We start from the raw sequence: 23034 nt of genomic DNA, 5'->3' as shown, positions 1-23034 counted from the left end.
ACCAACTAATCACACTAAAGGGGGGTTAGCCCTATTAGTGGTTTGTTCTTTTCGTCGCCTTTTACGACTGGCAGAACATACCGGAGGCCTATTCTTTTCCCGGGCCTCCACGGGTATTATTATTATTATTATTATTATTATTTGGGGAGGGGGTGGGGGGGGGTGGGGGGGGGGGTGGGGGGGAGTGGGTGTGGGGGTTTAGGGTGCAAAACATTTAAGGTCATAAGCGCCAAATATAGAACCATAGAATGCTGGGACCGTGAGGTAAAAATCAAATCTCTTTTGTCATATTACTGCTTTTTAAAAAACACAAGCCACAGCTCGCACATTATCTGTTAAAATGTCCGGAAAGCGGGTGGCAGCCCGACACTGAGACATAAGTGGCTAAAACAGGGGCAGAGGATCCGGAAATGTCTGACTGTTAATGGCTGGCTACGAAAAGGACAGCTGGGTACAGGGTCGCCACTCAACAAGTGGCGGTGACTAAAGCGGCAGTACCCTATTCGCAACCAAGCTAACATTACTTCCTCACAGGAGGAGGGGGGGGGGGATGGGGGGCAGGAGGAAGTTGAACAGGCTGTTGGGAGAGGTTTGACTTCTCGTAGTTTGTTCCCATCAAGGGAGCACCAATGGTCACACCAAAGTGACGTGATACGCCGATAGAGAAAATTAGGATTATCTTGCAGAGGAACAGAGTAAGAGGCGGGCCGACCGAAATGGACTGCGGCATCAGCAGCGTCATTCCCAGGCACACCAACATGGCCAGGAACCCACATGAACAGCACTTGGGCTCCCTCATCTGGGAACAAATGGAGGCAGTCCTGGATCCGTTGAATGATGGGGTGGCTGGATCCGGATCATCCAGACTCTGAAAGGTACTGAGGGAATCAGAGCAGATCACACAGTGAGTGGGCTGGTGCCTCTGGATGTAGTGAGCAGCCTGATAGAGGGCAAGTAGCTCCGTGGTAAGAACTGTGCACTGCTCGAGAAGCCGGTATTGAAACTTAGCATCCCTGACAACAAAAGCACAGCCAACACCGTGGGCGGACTTGGAACCACCAGTGTACAAAAATATGCTGTCGGCAAGTTGTGAGTGAAGTTCGAGAAATTTGCAACGATAGGTCAGCTCGGGAGTTGAATCTTTCGGGAACGAGCTGAGGTCAAAATGAACACAAACCTGTGCCTGGAGCCAAGGTGGTGAAGGGCTCTCCCCCATTTGGAAAGTAACAGGGAGTGTGAACTGCAGCTGCCGAAACAGGAAGGAGTTGACGAAAGCGGACGCCGCAGAGAAGAAACGTACATCTCTTATTGGCAGTTCAAGTAGGTCATCAAAAAAAGGCTCAAAGGTTGGGTGCCCTGGCACGGAACAAAGCTGACACGCATACCTACCGTGTACGATGTCGCGCCGGTATGAAAGTGGTAGTTCACCAGCTTCTGCGTAGAGACTCTCAACAGGGCTAGTACGGAAGGCACCAGAGGCGAGACGGATCCCCAAAGGGCAGATTGTATTTAGACGGCGTAAGACACACAGCCGTGCAGAGGAGTAGACAATGCATCCGTAAAACAACTTTGAGCGGAGAAGAGATCGATAGAGGCGGAGGAGGACAGTGCGGTCAGCTCCCCGAGAGGTTACCACTCGATACACGAAGGACACTGTGGGACCGAGTGCAGCTTGCAGCCAGGTAGGACACGTAGGGAGACCAACTGAGTTTCCTATCGAATGTAACCCCTAAGAATTTTGTCGCATCCACGAACGGGAGAGCATTTTGGCCCAGTCATAAGGACCGTGGAAGAAATGCCTTGTACCACCAGAAGTTGATGCAAACTGATTTGGTAGCAGAAAAGTGGAATCCATTTGTGACACACTACAAATAGAGACAGTCCCGACTCCGAAAACAGCATTGCAGGAGACACATCTGCTGGGAGCTGCAATAAATAGCAAAGTCGTCAACAAAAAGAGAACCGGAAATGCCAGCTGGAAAGTAGTCCATAATTGGGTTGATGGCTCTGGCGAAGAGGAGGACACTCAGTACGGAGCACTGAGGCACCCCGTTCTCCTGTGAAAAGGTGTGGGATAAGGAGGAACCCCCACGTACCCAGAAAACTCAGTCTGTTAAACATTCCCGGATGAAAGTGGGAAGACGACCGTGAAGTCACTGTGTGTGCATAGTACGTAGAAAGCCTGTCCTAATCGAAGAACACGGCCACTGTTTGACGCTTCTGCAGAAAATTATTCACGATGAACTTCGACAGGGTGACGAGATGATTCAAGCACTAACCACTCTGAGCATTAGTGAGAAGACGGTGTGACTCCAGCCACCACACTAATCGACCATTGATCACACATTTCCATCGTTTACTGATCCACGCATGTCATATGTGCTCGCCATACTCCCACCGGGCAAGCGGCAGAATATTTGTGATAATTGTTTTGAAGCCAGCAGTAACACAAGCGTGTAACAATACAGTTGAGGTTGTTTTCAATAATAATTACAATTCACGTTTACTGCATGCTGTAAGCTGTTCGTAATGGTGGAGAGCTGGCAGTAAGAGGGATGTGTGTCACAGCAGTGAACATGAACAAATGGTTATAGCTCTTGAAATATGCATTTTAGAGCCCTCGGTGTAGATATATTTTGTCAAGCCGTGCATTCATTCCAGTTTATTAACTCCTACCCATACTGCAATTTTTTTTGGGCTATTCTGGTGCATAGTTTCTGCAAGAGTATTACAATTATCAGCAGCAGGAGTAGGAGATGGAGTAGTAATGTTATTAGTTCTTCATCTGTATCTTAACTCTCATTGGCATTAGATACTATCAAATCATTTTCAATTCTATCAATTCCATATTATTGCAATTTATCAGATTAAAATTATTGTCATTTCTAAAACTATGATGCAAACAACACTGTGTGTGTGAAACCCTGGTCCGATGTAAGACCTGAAATATACATAAAAATTATAACGGGTGCTACCTGTGGCGATGCTGGAGCCGGTGCGCTGGCGCATGAATAGGCGAACCAGACTGAGGTCCCCCTCGCCCACGTCGTACAGCCGCACGCAACGCCCCCCGCTGTGCGCCCCCCTCCTGGGTGGACACAGGTCCGGCAGGGATCTGCTCTTCAAGGCCGCCCCTGTTGCTGTCGACGTCGGCATCGCTGGTGCAGTGTTGTTGTTACCTGTTGGAGAATCGCCTACTGACATTACGCACTAATTTTTGTGTGTGTGTGTGTGTGTGTGTGTGTGTGTGTGTGTGTGTGTGTGTGTGTGTGTGTTTGTGTTTCTCGGCACTTACAATCCTTTTATGGTTTATGGTTTTATACACCGGCGTAGAATTTCCCGGCACTTTAGAAAATGAAACTCAGGGGGAAAAAAACACGTTTTGGAAAGATCTTTGATGTGCAGCAACATATACACTGCATATTTCCGTGTTACGAAGATATAAATTCGAATTCCATGTTACTTTCCGAAGTATTACAATCGAGATTGCGACGCGCTTTTGTAAGCCAGTCACAGCTCATGTCACCTGATCTCGCCAGCTGGTGACAGCATTTGACAAGTGATGTAGTCAGCCAATAGCAAGATCACTCTTAAGTAGTGCGAACACACAAATAAGAAAAATTAATGGCTTAAATTAATGTACAATTGTTGCTACAAGAAAAGCAAAATTATCACATATAATATTGGTCTCTAAGATTAATGAACTGCAAGAGAAGCTAAGCTTCCACATATATTGTTGATCTTTTAAGTGCGTCATACATCACATAAATGTGCCAGTAAAATTTTTTAATAACTACGTCAATGTCTGATTTTCTGGGCTCGAAATTCTTCATATGGTCGTCCCCGAAGAGTTGATTTTTAAACGAGAGTCAAACGCTCTGTGATTTAAGAAATTCGTCGTACACTCTCTCACATAGTTTATTTTACATAAAAGGAAATTTACTTTGAAAGTAACGCTTTTCAAAGCAATATTCGCAATATTTTTCCGTGACCTATTAGAAAGGTACGTTTCAGCAGTTGCCAGAGAGCGCCAGATAACAGGCAGGAAGACCGTGTTCGTACGTGTGAAACATTAAAAGATCTTGCATTAAAACGAATCTAATGTAAAAAACTGTTGCGTCACGCTCATTGGAGGCAATTTGTTGTTAAGAAGCACTGCACAGTCTTCCTAAAGCCTTTGACATACTTTGCTGTTGGCAGACGCTTGTATGAGCACTGTGGTTTGTTGTTGTATATGGCGCATTTTCTTTGCGACTAAGTTTTATTTTCATTTTTTTCTCTCATTCGTGTTTTGTTGCTGCAGTATTCTTCTGGAGAAGCAGCATACAGTAAATTTTTTTGTTAGACTATTGATTCTTACCAGTCAAAATCACAAACATTTAACTGAAAACTAAAAAAATGAAAAATTCCTGGAACTCAAAAAGATTCCCGGGTTTTTCCCGGTTTTCTCCTGGATGAAAAAATTCCCGGGTTTCTCCCAGATCTCCCAGTTGTCCCGGGTCGTAGACACCCTGGACGTATCTGTACACTCTCTCGCAAAGAATTTGCCCAAAAGCTAACAAAGATCTCATTCTTTTTTGTGTTACTGTCAATGACTCAACACATCCACTATTTGGTGAGCTCTCTCCTTTATTTCCAAATTGATCACAATATTTTTATTTGAGTTCACAATGACAAGGCAGCTGTGCCAGAAGAGGTCATCCACAAGGGATTAATAAAATACTACTTTTTTCAGTGCCAGTATCTCTCTAAATGGCTTATTATAGAATTTTTTAATAGTGCAAATACATCTACATGACTACTCTGCAATCCACAATTGAGTGCCTGGCAGAGGGTTCAAACACCTTCAAGTTATTCTGTACCACTCCACTCTCCTATGTGCAAGAAAAATGAACACTTAAATCTTCCCGTGCAAGCTCTGATTTATTGTATGTTATGAAGATCATTTCTTACTATTTAGGTGACTGCCAATAAAATATTTTCTCATCTGGAGGACAAGGTTGATAATTGAAATTCGTGAAAGATCTTACCTGGACAAAAAATGTCTGTTTAAATAAATGCCACCCCAATTTGTGTATCATATCTGTGAGACTCTCTCCCCGATTTTGCACATACATTTCCCAACACTCAACTTACAGCGAGTCAGTATCTTCCGTAGTGAATACAACGGATATCGGTGCTCACAATTGAGATTTTTCATTAGATTTGTTACTACATATTTACATTTTGTAACAGTGAAATAGTTCAAGATAGGAATAACATTGGATGGAATATAAACAGTGGAAGGACTACTTGCTGTATAGAGGAGGCAATGGGGTATCCACAAAAAACACTGAATACACTGCCAAGTTTTCAGATAGTGTCTCACTAGACCAGAGGAGAAATTCTGGAAGCCAAAGACTGATCATTCCCTTTTCATCTTTAATGTGAGTGCTGTCAGCAGAGACTGTACCTGATGGGTGCCGTGTGAGCTGGACGTCACTGGACCGCTTGTGCAGCTTGCTCCACGTCGTGTACAGCGAGTCGGACCGCGCCATCGACTGGTCCATGGCGGGCTGCCGCCCCAGTTGGGGACGGTGCTGCCACCGGTGGTGGCTGTCCGAACTTCCACCCACGTCACTCTCGACTGCAAAAGACACCTCGTCAGCTACCAACATCTATTCCCAAAATAACGGCCGAGCAAGTTTTTCTGAGAAACGTTATATTAATGATGAAATGAATATAACCCAGTTGGTGGAAGCAACTTGAACAGAGCTTTCGGAATGTGTGTCATACAGACACACTCAAATATGTAATATATGATAACAGTGCTACTGCACACACAGAGCTGGACTGAGACAGCAGCTGCCATCCTATCCCGATATCACGCACATTTTTAACATAGTGACATGTAGTCCAGTCCCTTGTATATTTTTTTTCCATACTTAATGTACCTTCTTTTACCCAAGCTAAAATTGTACAGTAAATTCAGGAAAGGCGTGTCAGATAATACACAAATTTCCAACAGGTATTTTGGTATACCTTATGCACGTATAGTATACGTAAACTATGAAACAATGCAAAATGGGGTACTACCACTTATCAAAACCAGTAGTCAGGGAAAAACATCTGTACCAGGTTCAAAACGAAATACTGAGACTTTTCTTATACACACAAATAAACACTGCCAAACAGCAAGCAGTATTTAGATTTTGATGTACTCAAAAACTACATTAATTATTCAGTCACTACTACGTATGACAGTGACGCAGAAACAAGTTCCGTAAGGAGCCACAAAAACCTCTGAGCACTTGCCCAATAAGATAAAACTGTCAGACAAGTAACAAAGCAAATTTTAAATCTAGCCTAAAACTGTTTCTTCTGGACAAAGATTTCCAGCCACAGACAACTTTTTTTAACTAACTTCTGTAAACGTGTAGTTGAAAAGAACTGAATTTAAAGTTATCATTACTCAAATTAGCAGCTCACTCTTATTAAATCTGAACCTGTGAGTCATTTCGTAACTCTAAAATGGCCAGCATGTCCATATTTGCAAACAAATCCACATAAGGAAAGAAGATTAGGATTCAATGCACCATTAATGACGCAGTCATTACAGTTTGAATCCAAGCTCTAACTGGGTATGGAATGGGAGGAAAAACAGCTACGTCTTTTCCAAGGAGCCATTACAGCATTTTTATCAAGAAATGTAGGGTAACCAATCTTCCCAAATGCAACTCCATTGTGCTAACAACTCCCACCTCGTATGTTAGTAAGCTGCATAAAAAAATAACTGTTGACAATTTGACAAACATATGAGCATACATTCAAAATATTTAAAAGCAATTTTGATATTGTTATGCTTTAATTTAGGAAGAACTTTAGAAAGTTGCCTCTAGAGTAGTGACAGAGAAAGTGGTTAGATCCCAAAGTTAGTTGAACCCAGCTTAACAGACCGAATTTTTACGGATACTGCAACAGAATCTATTGATAAAGTTGATGAAACAACAAGTTCAAGACAAAGATTACTACCTAATTTACAACTGCACACAGCGCTCAGTATGGAGCATTACTACAAAATGACACTTTTGTTCTTACAACGTACAAGTATGTAATTTGTGCATTTATACGTCTCCTGTCTCAATTTCATTCCAAAACAGTGTGTACATGCAGTCATCCTCCTGCTTCCTGGAGTAATGTGAAACAAGTAATATAAATGATTTCTTTAACCTGACTGGAGCTGACAGTGACATCTGCATTCGACACCACCACCTAGCACCATAGGAGAGTCCACAAGAGAATATTCTCGACAGTCGCAGTGGAGTTGACGCGACTGCTTCGCTCGTCTGCCTCGACCAATCATATAATGCAGTTTTATATATGTCTCCGTGGCAATGTCTCAGTGTTGTTGTTCTACAGTAGTAGTAAATATTAATATTTTTTTATTTACTTCATTTATCCTAGACAAGATATTTTCCTGTAAAACAGAACCACTACAGCATTAATTTTCTACTAGGTGACGGACTGGAGCAGTTGTAATGCCCAAGAAAGTCACAGAAAATAGAATTATATCTATGAAAAGCACTGGACTAAAACAGGAAAGTAAAATGTTACTGAATAGGGCTTATTACCAACAAAAATATTTCTAATCTCTAATATACAGGGTTTGCCTAAAATATATAAACTAACATTCATACCAACAGAATTCACAAGACTTTCAGTACTACCTCCCCCTCACACTTTCGAGCCTCGCACATACCACACATACCCGGTTCGTGATAATCTGAGTCGGCCTCTGAGCAGAGCGCGAGGCTGCCCTCGAACGCGATGGTGTAGTTGTCCTTGTTGGCCTGGCAGGTGAGCATGATGTCGTGGTCCGTGAGGCCCTCACAGTCCAACGAGTCGACACTGAAGTTGCAGCCGGGCAGCGGACACTCCCGCACCGGCGAGAACAACTGCTCCGACTTGCAGATGGACATGGTGTCCGTCGATCCGGTCGTGTCCTCCGCCTGGAAGGAGAAGGTGACAAAAATCGACGTAAACACTGTGCCCCAACTACGAGACATGTAATGGCAACTAAATCCGAGGAATCGAGAGTATTGTAAGACTGAAGTAGCAGCCGAGTCTGGGACAGACGGTAACGAATGAACTTGTGGCTCGGAGGAGCCCTATGAAATTTTCTTTAAGAAGATTTACAGAAACCGGTGGAGACTTTACCAAATAGTCTTTTTGCAGATTTCTTCATTATATCACATAGGTGACACAATACTCTCTAGAATTTGTCAGCATATTCAACTACTTTGAATTACATTAGATCAGCTGGAAAATATGGTAAGACATTACAAAATAAATCTTGGGTGAACAGCCTAGTACGAGTGTGCATAGGACACAATATTTGGGCACTCTACCACGTTGCCATCATCAGGTGCGCTGATGTACTGACCAGTACATGTCCTATGCATACTCATACCTGGCTGTTCACCTGAGATTTATTTCGTCATAAAATACGCCTGGAGAAACTGAAGAATCACATTGTAAGACATATCGGTCAAATATAGTGTGCGGTAACTGTTGTGGTCTGGAAGCAACTTATCACTTACAGCCCACGTCCCCCATAAAACAATAGCAGCATCAGTAATCTTGACTTATTTCGAACATTTATGTCAATTTTTTTAAATTGTTTTTGTACATGCAATAGCAAACAATGTACAAAGTAGAAAAGCTACCTCCAAATCCACTACTGTACACCATGCAGTTGATTGTCACATTAGCAAATCTGAGCATACACTTAATGAGGCAGCATCACAAAGTTACACAAATCTTTGAGAACTGTAAATGCACAGTAACCTACATAGCTATAATAAGCACATGGAGACCAATTGAATCCTCAGATTTCCTGAAGACATCAGCACAATAATATATCCCTAGCTGGGTACTCTGTAGCGCTGCCTTGAGACATGTGCTTATTTCTGAAGTTTGGTAAATATCTACTTCAAAGAATTATGTACAAGTCTGACAAAAATCACAGCGTAGTTAACAAAAAATTAGTCAATAGAGCACAGTAATACTTTAGTGCTTTACACATATCAATTCTTACAATTAGTCCACATCTGAATGCACATTCTGTTCTACTTGTGATGAGTGCTCTTACTGTACAATAATTATTTTAAAAACTACAGTTCTTAGCAAATATTCCAGATGATCCAAAACGCCTCCTGCTACACTCCTGGAAATGGAAAAAAGAACACATTGACACCGGTGTGTCAGACCCACCATACTTGCTCCAGACACTGCGAGAGGGCTGTACAAGCAATGATCACACGCACGGCACAGCGGACACACCAGGAACCGCGGTGTTGGCCGTCGAATGGCGCTAGCTGCGCAGCATTTGTGCACCGCCGCCGTCAGTGTCAGCCAGTTTGCCGTGGCATACGGAGCACCATCGCAGTCTTTAACACTGGTAGCATGCCGCAACAGCGTGGGCGTGAACCGTATGTGCAGTTGACGGACTTTGAGCGAGGGCGTATAGTGGGCATGCGGGAGGCCGGGTGGACGTACCGCCGAATTGCTCAACACGTGGGGCGTGAGGTCTCCACAGTACATCGATGTTGTCGCCAGTGGTCGGCGGAAGGTGCACGTGCCCGTCGACCTGGGACCGGACCGCAGCGACGCACGGATGCACGCCAAGACCGTAGGATTCTACGCAGTGCCGTAGGGGACCGCACCGCCACTTGCCAGCAAATTAGGGACACTGTTGCTCCTGGGGTATCGGCAAGGACCATTCGCAACCGTCTCCATGAAGCTGGGCTACGGTCCCGCACACCGTTAGGCTGTCTTCCGCTCACGCCCCAACATCGTGCAGCCCGCCTCCAGTGGTGTCGCGACAGGCGTGAATGGAGGGACGAATGGAGACGTGTCGTCTTCAGCGATGAGAGTCGCTTCTGCCTCGGTGCCAATGATGGTCGTATGCGTGTTTGGCGCCGTTCAGGTGAGCGCCACAATCAGGACTGCATACGACCGAGGCACACAGGGCCAACACCCGGCATCATGGTGTGGGGAGCGATCTCCTACACTGGCCGTACACCACTGGTGATCGTAGAGGGGACACTGAATAGTGCACGGTACATCCAAACCGTCATCAAACCCATCGTTCTACCATTCCTAGACCGGCAAGGGAACTTGCTGTTCCAACAGGACAATGCACGTCCGCATGTATCCTGTGCCACCCAACGTGGTCTAGAAGGTGTAAGTCAACTACCCTGGCCAGCAAGAGCTCCGGATCTGTCCCCCACTGAGCATGTTTGGGACTGGATGAAGCGTCGTCTCACGCGGTCTGCACGTCCAGCACGAACGCTGGTCCAACTGAGGCGCCAGGTGGAAATGGCATGGCAAGCCGTTCCACAGGACTACATCCAGCATCTCTACGATCATCTCCATGGGAGAATAGCAGCCTGCATTGCTGCGAAAGGTGGATATACACTGTACTAGAGCCGACACTGTGCATGCTCTGTTGCCTGTGTCTATGTGCCTGTGGTTCTGTCAGTGTGATCATGTGATGTATCTGACCCCAGGAATGTGTCAATAAAGTTTCCCCTTCCTGGGACAATGAATTCACGGTGTTCTTATTTCAATTTCCAGGAGTGTATAATTCATCAAAGTGAAATAAGTATTCTGATGTTAGTAGCTACAGACATGCCTTAATAGAGTACTTCCATGTGATACAGCAGGAAGTGGTCCATTGGTGAATAGGATAAAATTAGTTCTCAATGGTCAGAAGCAAACTATTCGAGAGTTGTTTTTTCTTCTTCTGTCTCCACAGACATCTATCATTACTAACACATTCCACACAGATGGTAAAGGAACAGCTTGAAAATCACGAGAGAAGCACATCAAGACCCTTATCTCAACACTGACAATGATAGGGGTTGTGCAGCTGGAAATAAGATGGAAGAGCTAATGAAACAGCTCACAGAAGTCAAACAGATAACTGCTAACAATGTTCTGGCACCAGTAAAAGACACAGAGACCTGCATTTGCAGCACCCAGCACAGTGAACTAATGCATTCCAGAGGGTAACGTGGTGACGGGGTCGGCACACAAATCACATACGAGCTATTCTATTCGGGGTGTGCAATGCGAGAAGCTCTGATTTTACGAGCAGGAATGGAATGGTGGGGATGACTGGGTGGGAATAGGGAAGAACATGCTGCACAAATTAAAAAGACACGTGCTCTCTTTCATGGTGCTATTTTGGCAACGGATGAATTTGGCGCAAAGTTTGTGAGCATTTGTGCTCCTGAAGTACTATCCACCTCAATGGAAGGCTTGTAAATGATTAAAACAACTTCCCTTCCTTATTACTGTCTGCAGAATGTTATAGGAGGAAGTTGACATGCACTACAAGGTGCTTTAACCCCCCTCCAGTTTGGTTTCAAAATCTTTTGAAATTCCTTTGTAGTTGAACTACTTCCATTGAGACTCTATATTTGTGTTTACCTAAAACCATTATTGGGTAGTTTTGACTATACAGACATTTCCAGCTGGATAAATCCATAAATGTAAGTCATCTCATATCCAAACAACAACCAGGGTGTCTAATCACATGTGGCATGTAACATTATCAGTGAACCTGTAAACATGTTCTGTTGACAGATTTCTGAGGTGTATAACAGATGACACATCCCACTATACCAGCTGCTTGGTTTTTTCCTTGTTCCATTCACATATGGAGTGAGGGAAGAATGATTGATTGAAAGCCTCTGTGCATGCAGCAATAATTTTTCTAATCTTATCCTCAAAATCCCTATGTAAGTGATATGGAAGGGATTGTAGTATATTTGTAGTCATCATTTAAAGCCGGTTCTTGAAACTATAGTTTACATCTATCTTCAAGAATCTTCTAGTTCACTTCCTTTGTTATCTCTGTGGCACACTGTCACAGATTAAACAAACCTGTGACCATTCGTGCGGCCCTTCTCTGCATTATGTTCAAGATCCCCTGTTATCGTATTTGGTACAGGTCCCACACATGCGAGCAATATTCTAGAGCCAGTCACACGAGCGATTTTTAAGCAGTCTCCTTTGTAGACCTATTGCACTTCCCATGTATTCTATCAATAAACCAAAGTCTACCACCTGATTTACCCATGACAGCCTACGTGATCATTCCATCATGTTGCATCCGAGTAATTGTAGGAGCTCGTCAATCCCAACAGTGACTCACTGATATTGTGGTCACAGGATACATTTCTTCATTTTGTAAAGTGCAGAATTTTATGTTTCTGAACATTTAAACCAAGTTGCCAACCTTTCCATCACTTTAAAATCTTTCCAAAATCTGACTGAATATTTATGCAGCTTCTTTCAGATAGTACTCCATTATAGATTACTGCACTGTGTGGTACATTCCACACAATTTGTGAACATGGTAATATGATACGTAATGGATCATCCTGAAGGAAAAATTACACAAACACTCTACATTCTTAACAATTTCCAGGTAACACTGTCAAAACAAGAACGGTGCATGTTATGCTGTATCAACACATCTCCATTTATCCTGTACTGTCAACTTGAAAGTTCCCAACAGTGTAATGAAATTGTGTAGTTAACATAGGTAGGGTCTACTGTTTTCCTTAACATTTCTTCTCTTGTCACCAGACTTCTGACTGATTCAATGCAGCCTGCCCCGACTTCTCTCCTGTGGCAATCTGTTCACCTCAGAGAGGCACTCGCATCCAATGTCCTCAGTTATTTGTTCGACATCTTAACCTGTATCGTATCATTCTGTCCTATCTCCTCGTCAGTGTTTTGCACGTATTTATAATCAGTTCTGTGGAGAAACTCACCATTTATCAATTTATCAGCCCGCCTGACTTTCAACACCCTTCCATAGTACCACATCTCAAACATTTCAGTCCTCTTCTGTTCTGGTTTCCCCACAGTTCACGATTCACTACTGAACAATGCTGTGTTCCAAACATACAATCTAAGAAATTTCTTCTTCAAATTAAGGTTGCGTTTGATAGCAGCAGACTTGTTTAGGGCAGAAAAATCCTTTTTGCTTGCGGCAGTCTACTCGTTATGTCCTCCTCATTCCACCTGTCAGCTGTTATTTTGCTTATAAGGTAGCAGAATTCATTCACTTAATCTGAAACTTTGATGTCAAAGTGTGTCGCTAATCTCATTCCTGATACTTTCAATACTTGTTATTTCTCTGGTTTATTCTGAAAGCAAATCTTATGCTACGGTCTGGTAAATCTTCCTAACTTTCACAGAGCATATCAATGCCCTCAGTGAATCTAATCACTGATATTCTTTCATACTGCATTTTAACCCCACTTCTGAATATCTCTCTTATTTCCATCACTGCTTCTTCAACACACAGATCACATAGCAGGAGAAGAAGACTGTGTTCCTGCCTTACACCCTTTTCAATCCGAGTACACTGTCTGACAAACAGTGAAGCACCCAAAAGACACGTTTAGACATTACCGTATCTTCTTACACGTACACGCTGTCAACGAGTGTGTGAACGACTGAGACTTGCAATTATTTGTGACACGTACAGTGACCATCAGAGTGTATCAGTGTCATTAACAGGCCCGGCTGGTTATACGAAGAGGCTCGATTCGCACCAGATGTCGAGCAATTGCTGTGAAGGACACAAAGATGCCTCGTACTTCCTCGAGACAGTGATATCGACACTTGACAGAGTTTGAAAGAGGCCTTACTGAGGGTCTCCATTTGGTCAGCTGGTCAAACAGTGCAATAATCACGTGTGTGTGTGTGTGTGTGTGTGTGTGTGTGTGTGTCACAAGTGACAGCATCTGAAACAAGACTTGAGGTAATTGTTTAAATTCCTTGTGAACTTCCACACAATGTTGTTTCTGATCACCTTAAAGCAGTCACAGCACAATTTTGCTGCATTCCTTCTTGTTTTCAATTCTTCTGACAGAACACATTCACGTGTACCATAACTTATTCCCAAGGTACTGTATTCTTACCATAATTACAAGATCTGTTGAAAACAAAAGCCATAGCACATAAGAAAGTATTGTAATTAATTGTTTTGCTGCTGCGGACATGCTTGTGAGATGCTGAGATGAAGGCTGGGCCACTATTGCCAGCTCGTCTACTTGCACTAAGTAGCCTGCGCCTGAGCTTCTACCTGGGCCATTATCACCCGAGCAACCTGCCTCTTCCAGTCCTGACAATTTATGGAGTACTTGCTGCACTGCCTCCTTCTGTGTGACTTGAGATCTGTCACTGGCAAGACAAACATTATTGCAGGTGTAAAAATTAGTTTCTGACTGAGGCTTCTCTGCAGATTTACAGTTGCAAAAACTCCAACAATACTTGAAGACTTTCTTTCTTCAATAGTTTCTGATCTTATTTTGGCAACTCATTCTCAAAGTTACTGTCATTTCCAGATTCTTTGGATCAAAGAACTATCAATTGCATTTGTTGTTGAAAGACTGTAGTGTTAAAACCTACTGACAAACAGGTTAGCAGTGTCACTTCCAGAATTTGTGACAGAGTTATCACTTATCTCAACATCGGATAATCCATTCTCATTGTCACTCTTCACGATTATCCGTACGATCTTTTATTTCGTGCAATCAAAATGTAGTGTCATTTTCCTCATAGATTAGATGATGAGAGAGAGACGGATGCCGCTCTTGACAACCGGTAACAGAAAGTGAAACGTACAAAATATCTGAACACACCACAGAGGCCAGAGCTGTGCAAAGCTCCTGAGATAAGGTGCAGAAATACTGTTGTATGCCTAAACGCATCAACAGTACTGTGGTGCCCGAGTCTCGGCAGTCTATACTCAGTATTAGGACTCGGTCAAAGAGGGCCGAGTTAACCAGTCCCTGTCAATATTGCTGAATGCAAACCCAAACACTGTGCTTAAATTTGTCAGTAGGTTCTCGGGACTGTAGGAGCAACACGAGCAACAAGTTTAAAATAAATAAATAAAATTAAAAAAAAATATTAGTAAGTGATCTAGACAGCATTATTTGCAGGAAGCTGTTAATGACTGTGGATTCTTCTACAGAATTTATTCCTTTATCAATAGTTCCAGTGCAACTTGCACATGCATAAAAGAGCAGTACGTAGAATACAGCCTCCCATTCAGGTTAATAGCACAACAGAGAGAAGAGGAAGTCAGGAAGTTAGTGGGTGCGCACAGAGGAAGCCGTGTTAGTGAAGCAGTGAGCTAGTGCTCCGCCACCCACACATGCAGCAGGCCCAGCAGACGCTCAGAGCTGATGTGGTCTTCACCTGCGAGCTGCTGCGCGGACTCACGGACGAATCAAACTCGAATTTTGCCATCATGGAGCCTGAAACGCTGGCGTACATCTCCCCCTGTCTCTCGGCCTGTACGCCGTTGTGCGAGGAAAAAAAAAACATCCACAACAAAACTCATTCAAGTTAGTTGCTCAAACTGCAAAACACACAAACTCCCACACACTCTCACTGTTGTTTCAGTTGCATATTTCACACAAGTTCCAAGGAGAGCGTCATTAGCTACTGTCCTACCTCGATTATTTAACAGATTTATCTTTCCAGACCATTGCAGGGAGAATTCACTATTCCTCATTATTGCTGGAAAATCATTACGGAAGGTCCTTTTAATTCCCGTGTCCACTGTCACTACGAATTTATTGAAAGAGATCATTTTCCTGCACGAATCTGTTTTTTATTTCAAATGAACACTTAAATTACATTTTATTTCTTATTAGCTAATTTTAGTCCATTGGGCATTATCGAGAAACTGATTGCTAAAGTTAGGTTAAATGCTTACAGTACATCGTGATCCACATACAACTGCAAACAGAACAAGGTCAACTGGCACCTCTACTAATGTTGTTGTTGTTGTAGTCTTCAGTCCTGAGACTGGTTTGATGCAGCTCTCCATGCTACTCTATCCTGTGCAAGCTGCTTCATCTCCCAGTACCTACTGCAACCTACATCCTTCTGAATCTGCTTGGTGTATTCATCTCTTGGTCTCCCTCTACGATTTTTACCCTACACGCTGCCCTCCAATACTAAATTGGTGATCCCTTGATGCCTCAGAACATGTCCTACCAACCGATCCCTTCTTCTAGTAAAGTTGTGCCACAAACTTCTCTTCTCCCCAATCCTATTCAATACCTCCTCATTAGTTATGTGATTTACCCATCTAATCTTCAGCATTCTATTGTAGCACCACATTTCGAGAGCTTCTATTCTCTTCTTGTCTAAACTATTTATCGTCCACGTTTCACTCCCATACATGGCTACACTCCATACAAATACTTTCAGAAACGACTTCCTGACACTTAAATCTATACTCGATGTTAACAAACTTCTCTTCTTCAGAAAGGCTTTCCTTGGCATTGCCAGTCTACATTTTATATCCTCTCTACTTCGACCATCATCAGTTATTTTGCTCCCCAAATAGCAAAACTCCTTTACTACGTTAAGTGTCTCATTTCCTAATCTAATTCCCTCAGCATCACCCGACTTAATTCGACTACATTCCATTATTCTCGTTTTGCTTTTGTTGATGTTCATCTTATATCCTCCCTTCAAGACACTATCCATTCCGTTCAACTGATCTTCCAAGTCCTTTGCTGTCTCTGACAGAATTACATCATCAGCGAACCTCAAAGTTTTTATTTCTTCTCCATGGATTTTAATTCCTACTCCGAATTTTTCTTTTGTTTCCTTCACTACTTTCTCAATATACAGATTGAATAACATTGGGGAGAGGCTACAACCCTGTCTCACTCCCTTCCCAACCACTGTTTCCCTTTCATGACTCTTATAACTGCCTCTACTAATAAAGTTCTACAAGTGTTTATGTTTGGGTATCTTTGTGCTTGTGTGTGTGCGCACACATCTGCACTCCTACTAGGAAAATAGAGAAAGCTCTAACGCTAGTGTCGACTTGTTTTCCACTCGTGTTTTGGTGCACCGTGCACCAGTCCCCTGGAAGTAAGTGGTTGTCATGCCCTTATTTTACATATTTTACTATCCAGGCATTTTCATTATCATACAGAATGTTGTATACACTATGTAATAAGTGTTAGTGGACATTAATATGGGGTGTGTCCGTCCATCTTTCTGACAGGTTGAACTCTTCTGGGAAAACTTCCAATGAGGTTTCTGAATGTACGTGTAAGAATGGCAGCCCATTATACTCGAAGACCTGAAACTAGAAAAGCTGGCGACGTTACACTCCGGAGTCTGTAGCGAAGTCAACACTGTGACTTGTCCCAAACACATTCCATCAGGTCCAGGTCAGGACTCTGGTCGGGCCAGTACAGTTCAGTAATGTTATAGTTCATGAACCATTCGCTCATGGATGCTGCTTAATGAAACAGTGCACTGACATTCTCATAAAAGCAGTCACCGTCCTCAAACTGTTCCTCTACTGTATACAGGCCACAATGCTGTGAACTGTGTTCATATCCTTCCACAATGAGCAATTCTTTAAGTGCTATAAGTAGATCACATCCTTGCCATGAAAAAACACTCCCATACCACATCCTCTGTACTGCACTGTCACCACTACACATGAAGGCAGCTAATGTTCTGTGGGCATTCACCAAACCCAAACCCTTCCCTCAGATTGGCACAGGGTGTAGCACAATTCATCCCAAATCACTGGCTTCCATTCATCCACTGTCCTCACTCTTTACAACATCTCAAGCGTCGCTTAGTACCGACTGATGAAATATGTCACTTATGAAGAGCTGCTCTGGCTATGTACCCTGATCTCTTTAACTGCCAATGCACAGTAGTTCTGCTAGCTGGACTGCTGGATGCACTCTGGAACTCATTGATCTTGCGCATTTTTTTCTTTAATTTTTTTTTAACAACTGCACACTGCAGTGCTCGATGTTCCTTGCCTGTCAGTACGTGAGGAGAGTCTGGTCTCTGTGTAGCTGTGATGTTCCTTTATGTTTCTGCTTCACAGTCACATCACAAACTGTCAATTTGGGCAGCTTTAGAAGGGTTGAAATGCCCCCGACAGATCTGTTACTCAAGTGACATTCAATGACTTTTCCAAGTTTGGAGTCACTGAACTCTCTTCACCAGCCCATTGTGACGTTATTGCTTATCTACTCACAACACAGTGCACCATACCTCCTTTTACACCAGTAGATCTGCCTCTTGCTACATCTAGTTGTCAATACATCACATAGGGGCGCCTGTACACTGCTGATCAAATTATGTAGAACAAAAAGATGGTTTTGTTACCATACCAGGACACGACACATTAAAATAGGTCAACATCTAGAAATCACACGATGTTCTGTAAGTATTTAACATTACTTTTTTTATGTGATAACATTTAATAATGTCAAATGGAATGAAATGAAAATATTTTCAGTTAAAAACTTCCCATATAGGGAAATTACTTCTTTCACGACATTAGCAAGGGCCCGGCAGTGTCTATTCCACGTACGAAACTAGGATTCAGAACGCGAAGCAGATGCATCCTCGGACAACCACTTTATAAGCAATCTGTGATCGTAATATCAAATGCATCGGTGAAAGATTCTAAGCTGACGGACATTATAAAGTCACCGTGGTAATTGTGTGAATTACAAAAGTTAGACAGTTGGCAATATTATAATTATTTTATAACTCAAAATTTCAACATGCTTAGTTATACACAACAAATACTTACACACCAAATCCATGATGAAATACAACTTAATAAAAACGCATACTTCTCACTCATTGGTGATTGTCTGAATTAGGTGTAACAAGAAATGTGCAGTTAGTACACCATTTTTATTTTTAAGTAACACACTGCTATAGCATCACAATTGCAACAGTTTTTCCAAAGAGTTATAGAGAGAATAAACTACCTGGAAACAGTGGTCTTAAATAGCTCCAACCAATGAAGGGAGGAAGAAAGTAGCAGCATGCAGTAATCATCATTTAGTCACTGCTCACCATATGTATGAGCACCAATGATGTACTTCTATAGTTGTGTAAATCTGAGGGGGAGGGGGAGAAAGGAAAGGGGAGGGGAAGGGATTACTGATGTCAGCTGTAGTGGGACTTTATGTGGAATCGGTGACAGGACAATCAGCACTGAGCTGTGCATAGGTATGTACAGAGTTAAACATTCCATACCTAGGCAGGGGGGTGGTGAGAGAGGGAGAGGCGGGGGTGGTAGCAGCGCGATAATAGTGTACAACTCCTTTATGTGACTATGTAGAGCTCTACACTTTCTCTGTCTGCTGGGTGGTTGTCTTCCCACAATTGTCAAATTCTTAACTACAGTTCTGAAGTTTCTTGCTCACAGTTCATAAACCACTGTTACACTTTATCTGAGTGTGAGACTACCTCCGATTATAAAACAGTATTAAAAGTCCTGGCTGGAATACAAGTATAATAATGTCGTGTAACGAGGGCCTCCCGTCGGGTAGACCGTACGCCTAGTGCAAGTCTTTCGATTTGTCACTACTTCGGCGACTTGCGCGTCGATGGGGATGAAATGATGATGATTATTAGGTCAACACAACACCCAGTCCCTGAGCGGAGAAAACCTCCGACCCAGCCGGGAATCGAACCCGGGCCCTTTGGATTGACATTCTGTCGCGCTGGCCACTCAGCTACCGGGGGCGGACTGGAATACAAGTAATGGAAGGAAAGCGCTCAGCAGATAGTTGTAACTGTCACGCACAGTGGCCGATAGGCACATAGCAATATCAAACTGTTGCACCCATTGAACATCTCTGATATGTGAGTGGTTAATATCATACTTGCATTATTTGTGTTCCACCTAGGGCTTTCTAGTATCATGTTGTCCCATTCAGGTAAGTTTTAACAAGATTTCACAAACCACAGGCAACACACTTGAAAACATAGTTACAACTCTGACAACTGGCAATAAAATGTCTAGCTTGTACCAAGCACACTGAGAATACAGCCACGCTGTTTCATTTTTCAGCATAAGACACATTGGTAAAAGGATTCATTTATGAAACCAATTATATTTCAATTGCGCCCTTCACTTTCAACTGATTACACACGCACACCACGATGATTACAATTTAATAGAGGTTGGAGCACCAACGAAACTAAACTGGAGTAAAGAATTTAAAATTAACAGGTCCTGTCAATCGGGGTAACTTTGTACCACTTTATACCTTTTTTTGAAAACAATGGACACAAAATAAATTCCACATTGCAACAGACACTGTAACATTTCACATCTAGTTTCCGAGTGCTTGGGAAAGTGAAAATTTGCAATATAAAGGGCCTATTAGAGCAAAATTTTAATTTTTAATATTGGTACCAAGTTACATTGACATTCAGGGTAACTTTACATCAGTTTTACAAAAAACAAAAATTTTCCCATATATGATGCTCTGGGTAAATTTAGATCATGCCAGAAAGAAACCAGCTGTCAACTGGAAATAAAAACAGTGTTAATTCAGTACTGCTGGTTTACTTTGAGACAATCAATGTACTTGTATAGATCTGGCATTGCTCAACTTGAGTAACTGTTGCCAAGCGCTCTCTTCGTGGCCAACACAATTGTAGGATAATCACAAGTCCAGGAGCTTGTACAAAGTTGAAAAGACCACTGAAATAACAGCTGTCACACAGGTAGTGAAATTGTTACTTTTTGTACAAAATAACGCAAGTAGGTGTAGCAGCAGCCATCTGAAGGAAAAGTGGTAAGTGGTACAAAGATACCCTCACTGGTAAAACGTTACCACAATTGAGTGTAGCTAACTAAACCCAATTTACCACTCACCTGGCACACCTTTTCTTAATGTAATAAATGTATGATAGCTCTTCAACCAATGCCCAGTGAACATTTTACCTTCATCGCTCCTTTAAAACATGACTCAGAATTCACTCTGGTGTAGAATATAAACTGCTACTTACAAGGGAACCTACCCATCACACCCCCCTCAGATTTAGTTATAAGTTGGCACAGTGGATAGGCCTTGAAAAACTGAACGCAGATCAATCGAGAAAAATGGAAGAAGGTGTGTGGAACTATGAAAAAATAAGCAAAATATACAAACTGAGTAGTCCATGTGTAAGATAGGCAACATCAAGGACACTGTGCACTACGGAGCGCCATGGTCCCGTGGTTAGCGTGAGCAGCTGCCGAATAAGAGGTCCTCGGTTCAAGTCTTCCCTCGGGTGAAAAGTTTAATTTTTTATTTTCAGACAATTATCAATGTTAAGGCACTCACACATAATCAACTTCGCCCTCCCAAAATTCCAGGACATGTTCAGATTTGCTTGGACATATGCAGGATTTGACGGTCTACACACGGAAAAATTTGAAAACGTTAAAAACATTTGTTTTGACAGAGCACAGGAAAAACTGTGCGACTGTGAAACTGTTGCATTCATTTGTTGCAGTTTATGTGACAAACTCTTATACTTTCATCACTTTTTTGGAAGTGATTATCACATCCACAAGAAAACCTCAATCGGGCAAGGTAGAAGAATCTTTTTACCCATTCGCCAAGTGTACAAGTTAGGTGGGTCGACAACATATTCCTGTCAAGTGACGCACATGCCGTCGCCAGTGTCGTATAGAATATATCAGACGTGTTTTCCTGTGGAGGAATCGGTTGACCTATGACCTTGCGATCAAATGTTTTCGGTTCCCATTGGAGAGACACGTCCTTTCGTCTACTAATCGCACGGTTTTGCGGTGCTGTCGCAAAACACAGACACTAAACTTATTACAGTGAAAAGAGACATCAATGAACGAATGGACAGATCATAACTTTGCGTAAATAAAAATAGTACACTTTTCGCTCAAGGGAAGACTTGAACCTGGGACCTCTCGTTCCGCAGCTGACCACGGGACCACGGGGCTCCTTAGCTCGTTTTATCCTTAATGTTGCCTATCTTGCTCATGGACTACTCACGTTGTATATTTTGCTTATTTTTTTCGTAGTTCCTCACAACTTCTTCCTGTTTTCTCGATTGATCTGTGTTCAGTTCTTCAAGGCCTATCGACTGTGCCAACTTATAACTAAATCTGAGGGTGGTGCGATGGGGAGGTTCCCTTGTTAGTGGTGGATTATAGCACAGTGCTAGGCTCAAACTGTAATGCATACCTTTGGGGAGAGTCTAAGAGAGTTGACAGATCCGAAAAGCTCAGCTGGTGTAACAGCATTGTCAATTCTGTTCTCTTTTACTTTCTAGTACACAACTTGGTACACCACCAGAAATATCCGAGAGTCTGCCTTTGAGTCTCAGTCTGGCACACAATTTTGTCACTAAATTTCATAACCCTACATATTTTTTACAATGTTAATTGTCTCTCCACTAATATGCTAAAACTACATTTCATTTAAAAGGAAACATTAACTAAGTTCTTGTGCAGCTAGTTTTTTTTAAAATATTTTCTATCAATTCTGTCTACAAAGCCATCAGATATAGCATGCACAATGTCAAAAACTATTTTTAGGAGTAGTTTCAAAGAAATACTAATAAACTGCTCAAAACATTAGAACCTACAGAAAGCAGTCCATCATCCACCAACACAGACTCTACAGTTCTGCTTTTTGGTGAGCAGTAACCCCCCCCCTACCAAAGAATTCACATTCTACCACAACTGCCATAGTTAATCCTTGAAAATCAATTCCTTGAACTTTTCTTTGGGCACAAATACCATTTGGATGAGAAGTTGCCCATTTATAACGTGAGCTGCTTTCTCCCTCATTTTATGTTAAAGAAAAAAGTGCTCTAACATGACATCAACTATTTTCCACAGCAAAAATTCAAACGAGCATGCTCCGGCACACAAATGCCTACAGAAAACTTGCTAACGGCAGAGCGCACGTGCCGCACCTGGATGTCGGCACAGCACATGGCTGGCAGTGTGCTGAGGATGGAGTGGATGTCCTCGGTGCGGAGGTCCTCCATGTCCACCTCTGCCAGGTTGGCGTCCAGGTCGCGCGCCAGGTCGTCGTAGCGCGGCCCGCCGTGCCGCAACCCCGCATCCTCACTGTACGACAGCACGCTCACGTGGTGGCCTCCGGGGGCCTCCCGATATCT

At 42.7% G+C, this 23034-nt stretch overlaps 1 protein-coding gene across 1 annotated transcript in view; it reads right to left on the bottom strand.

Annotated features, from left to right (window-relative positions):
- LOC126215254 (uncharacterized) overlaps positions 1-23034 on the bottom strand; it is a 266573-nt gene that overhangs the window by 90053 nt on the left and 153486 nt on the right. The window contains exons 4-8 of the mRNA XM_049941928.1: positions 22828-23032; positions 15271-15366; positions 7748-7988; positions 5453-5626; positions 2976-3179 (exon numbers count right to left, since the gene is read on the bottom strand). Of these exons, the coding sequence (XP_049797885.1) occupies positions 2976-3179; positions 5453-5626; positions 7748-7988; positions 15271-15366; positions 22828-23032 (920 nt within the window). The remainder of the gene's footprint in view (positions 1-2975; positions 3180-5452; positions 5627-7747; positions 7989-15270; positions 15367-22827; positions 23033-23034) is intronic.

The sequence above is a fragment of the Schistocerca nitens genome, chromosome 12, assembly GCF_023898315.1.
Source record: "Schistocerca nitens isolate TAMUIC-IGC-003100 chromosome 12, iqSchNite1.1, whole genome shotgun sequence".
NCBI classification, from domain to species: Eukaryota; Metazoa; Arthropoda; class Insecta; order Orthoptera; family Acrididae; genus Schistocerca; species Schistocerca nitens.
Note: the sequence above shows the minus strand (reverse complement) of the source record. Positions and strands in the feature narration are given on the sequence as shown.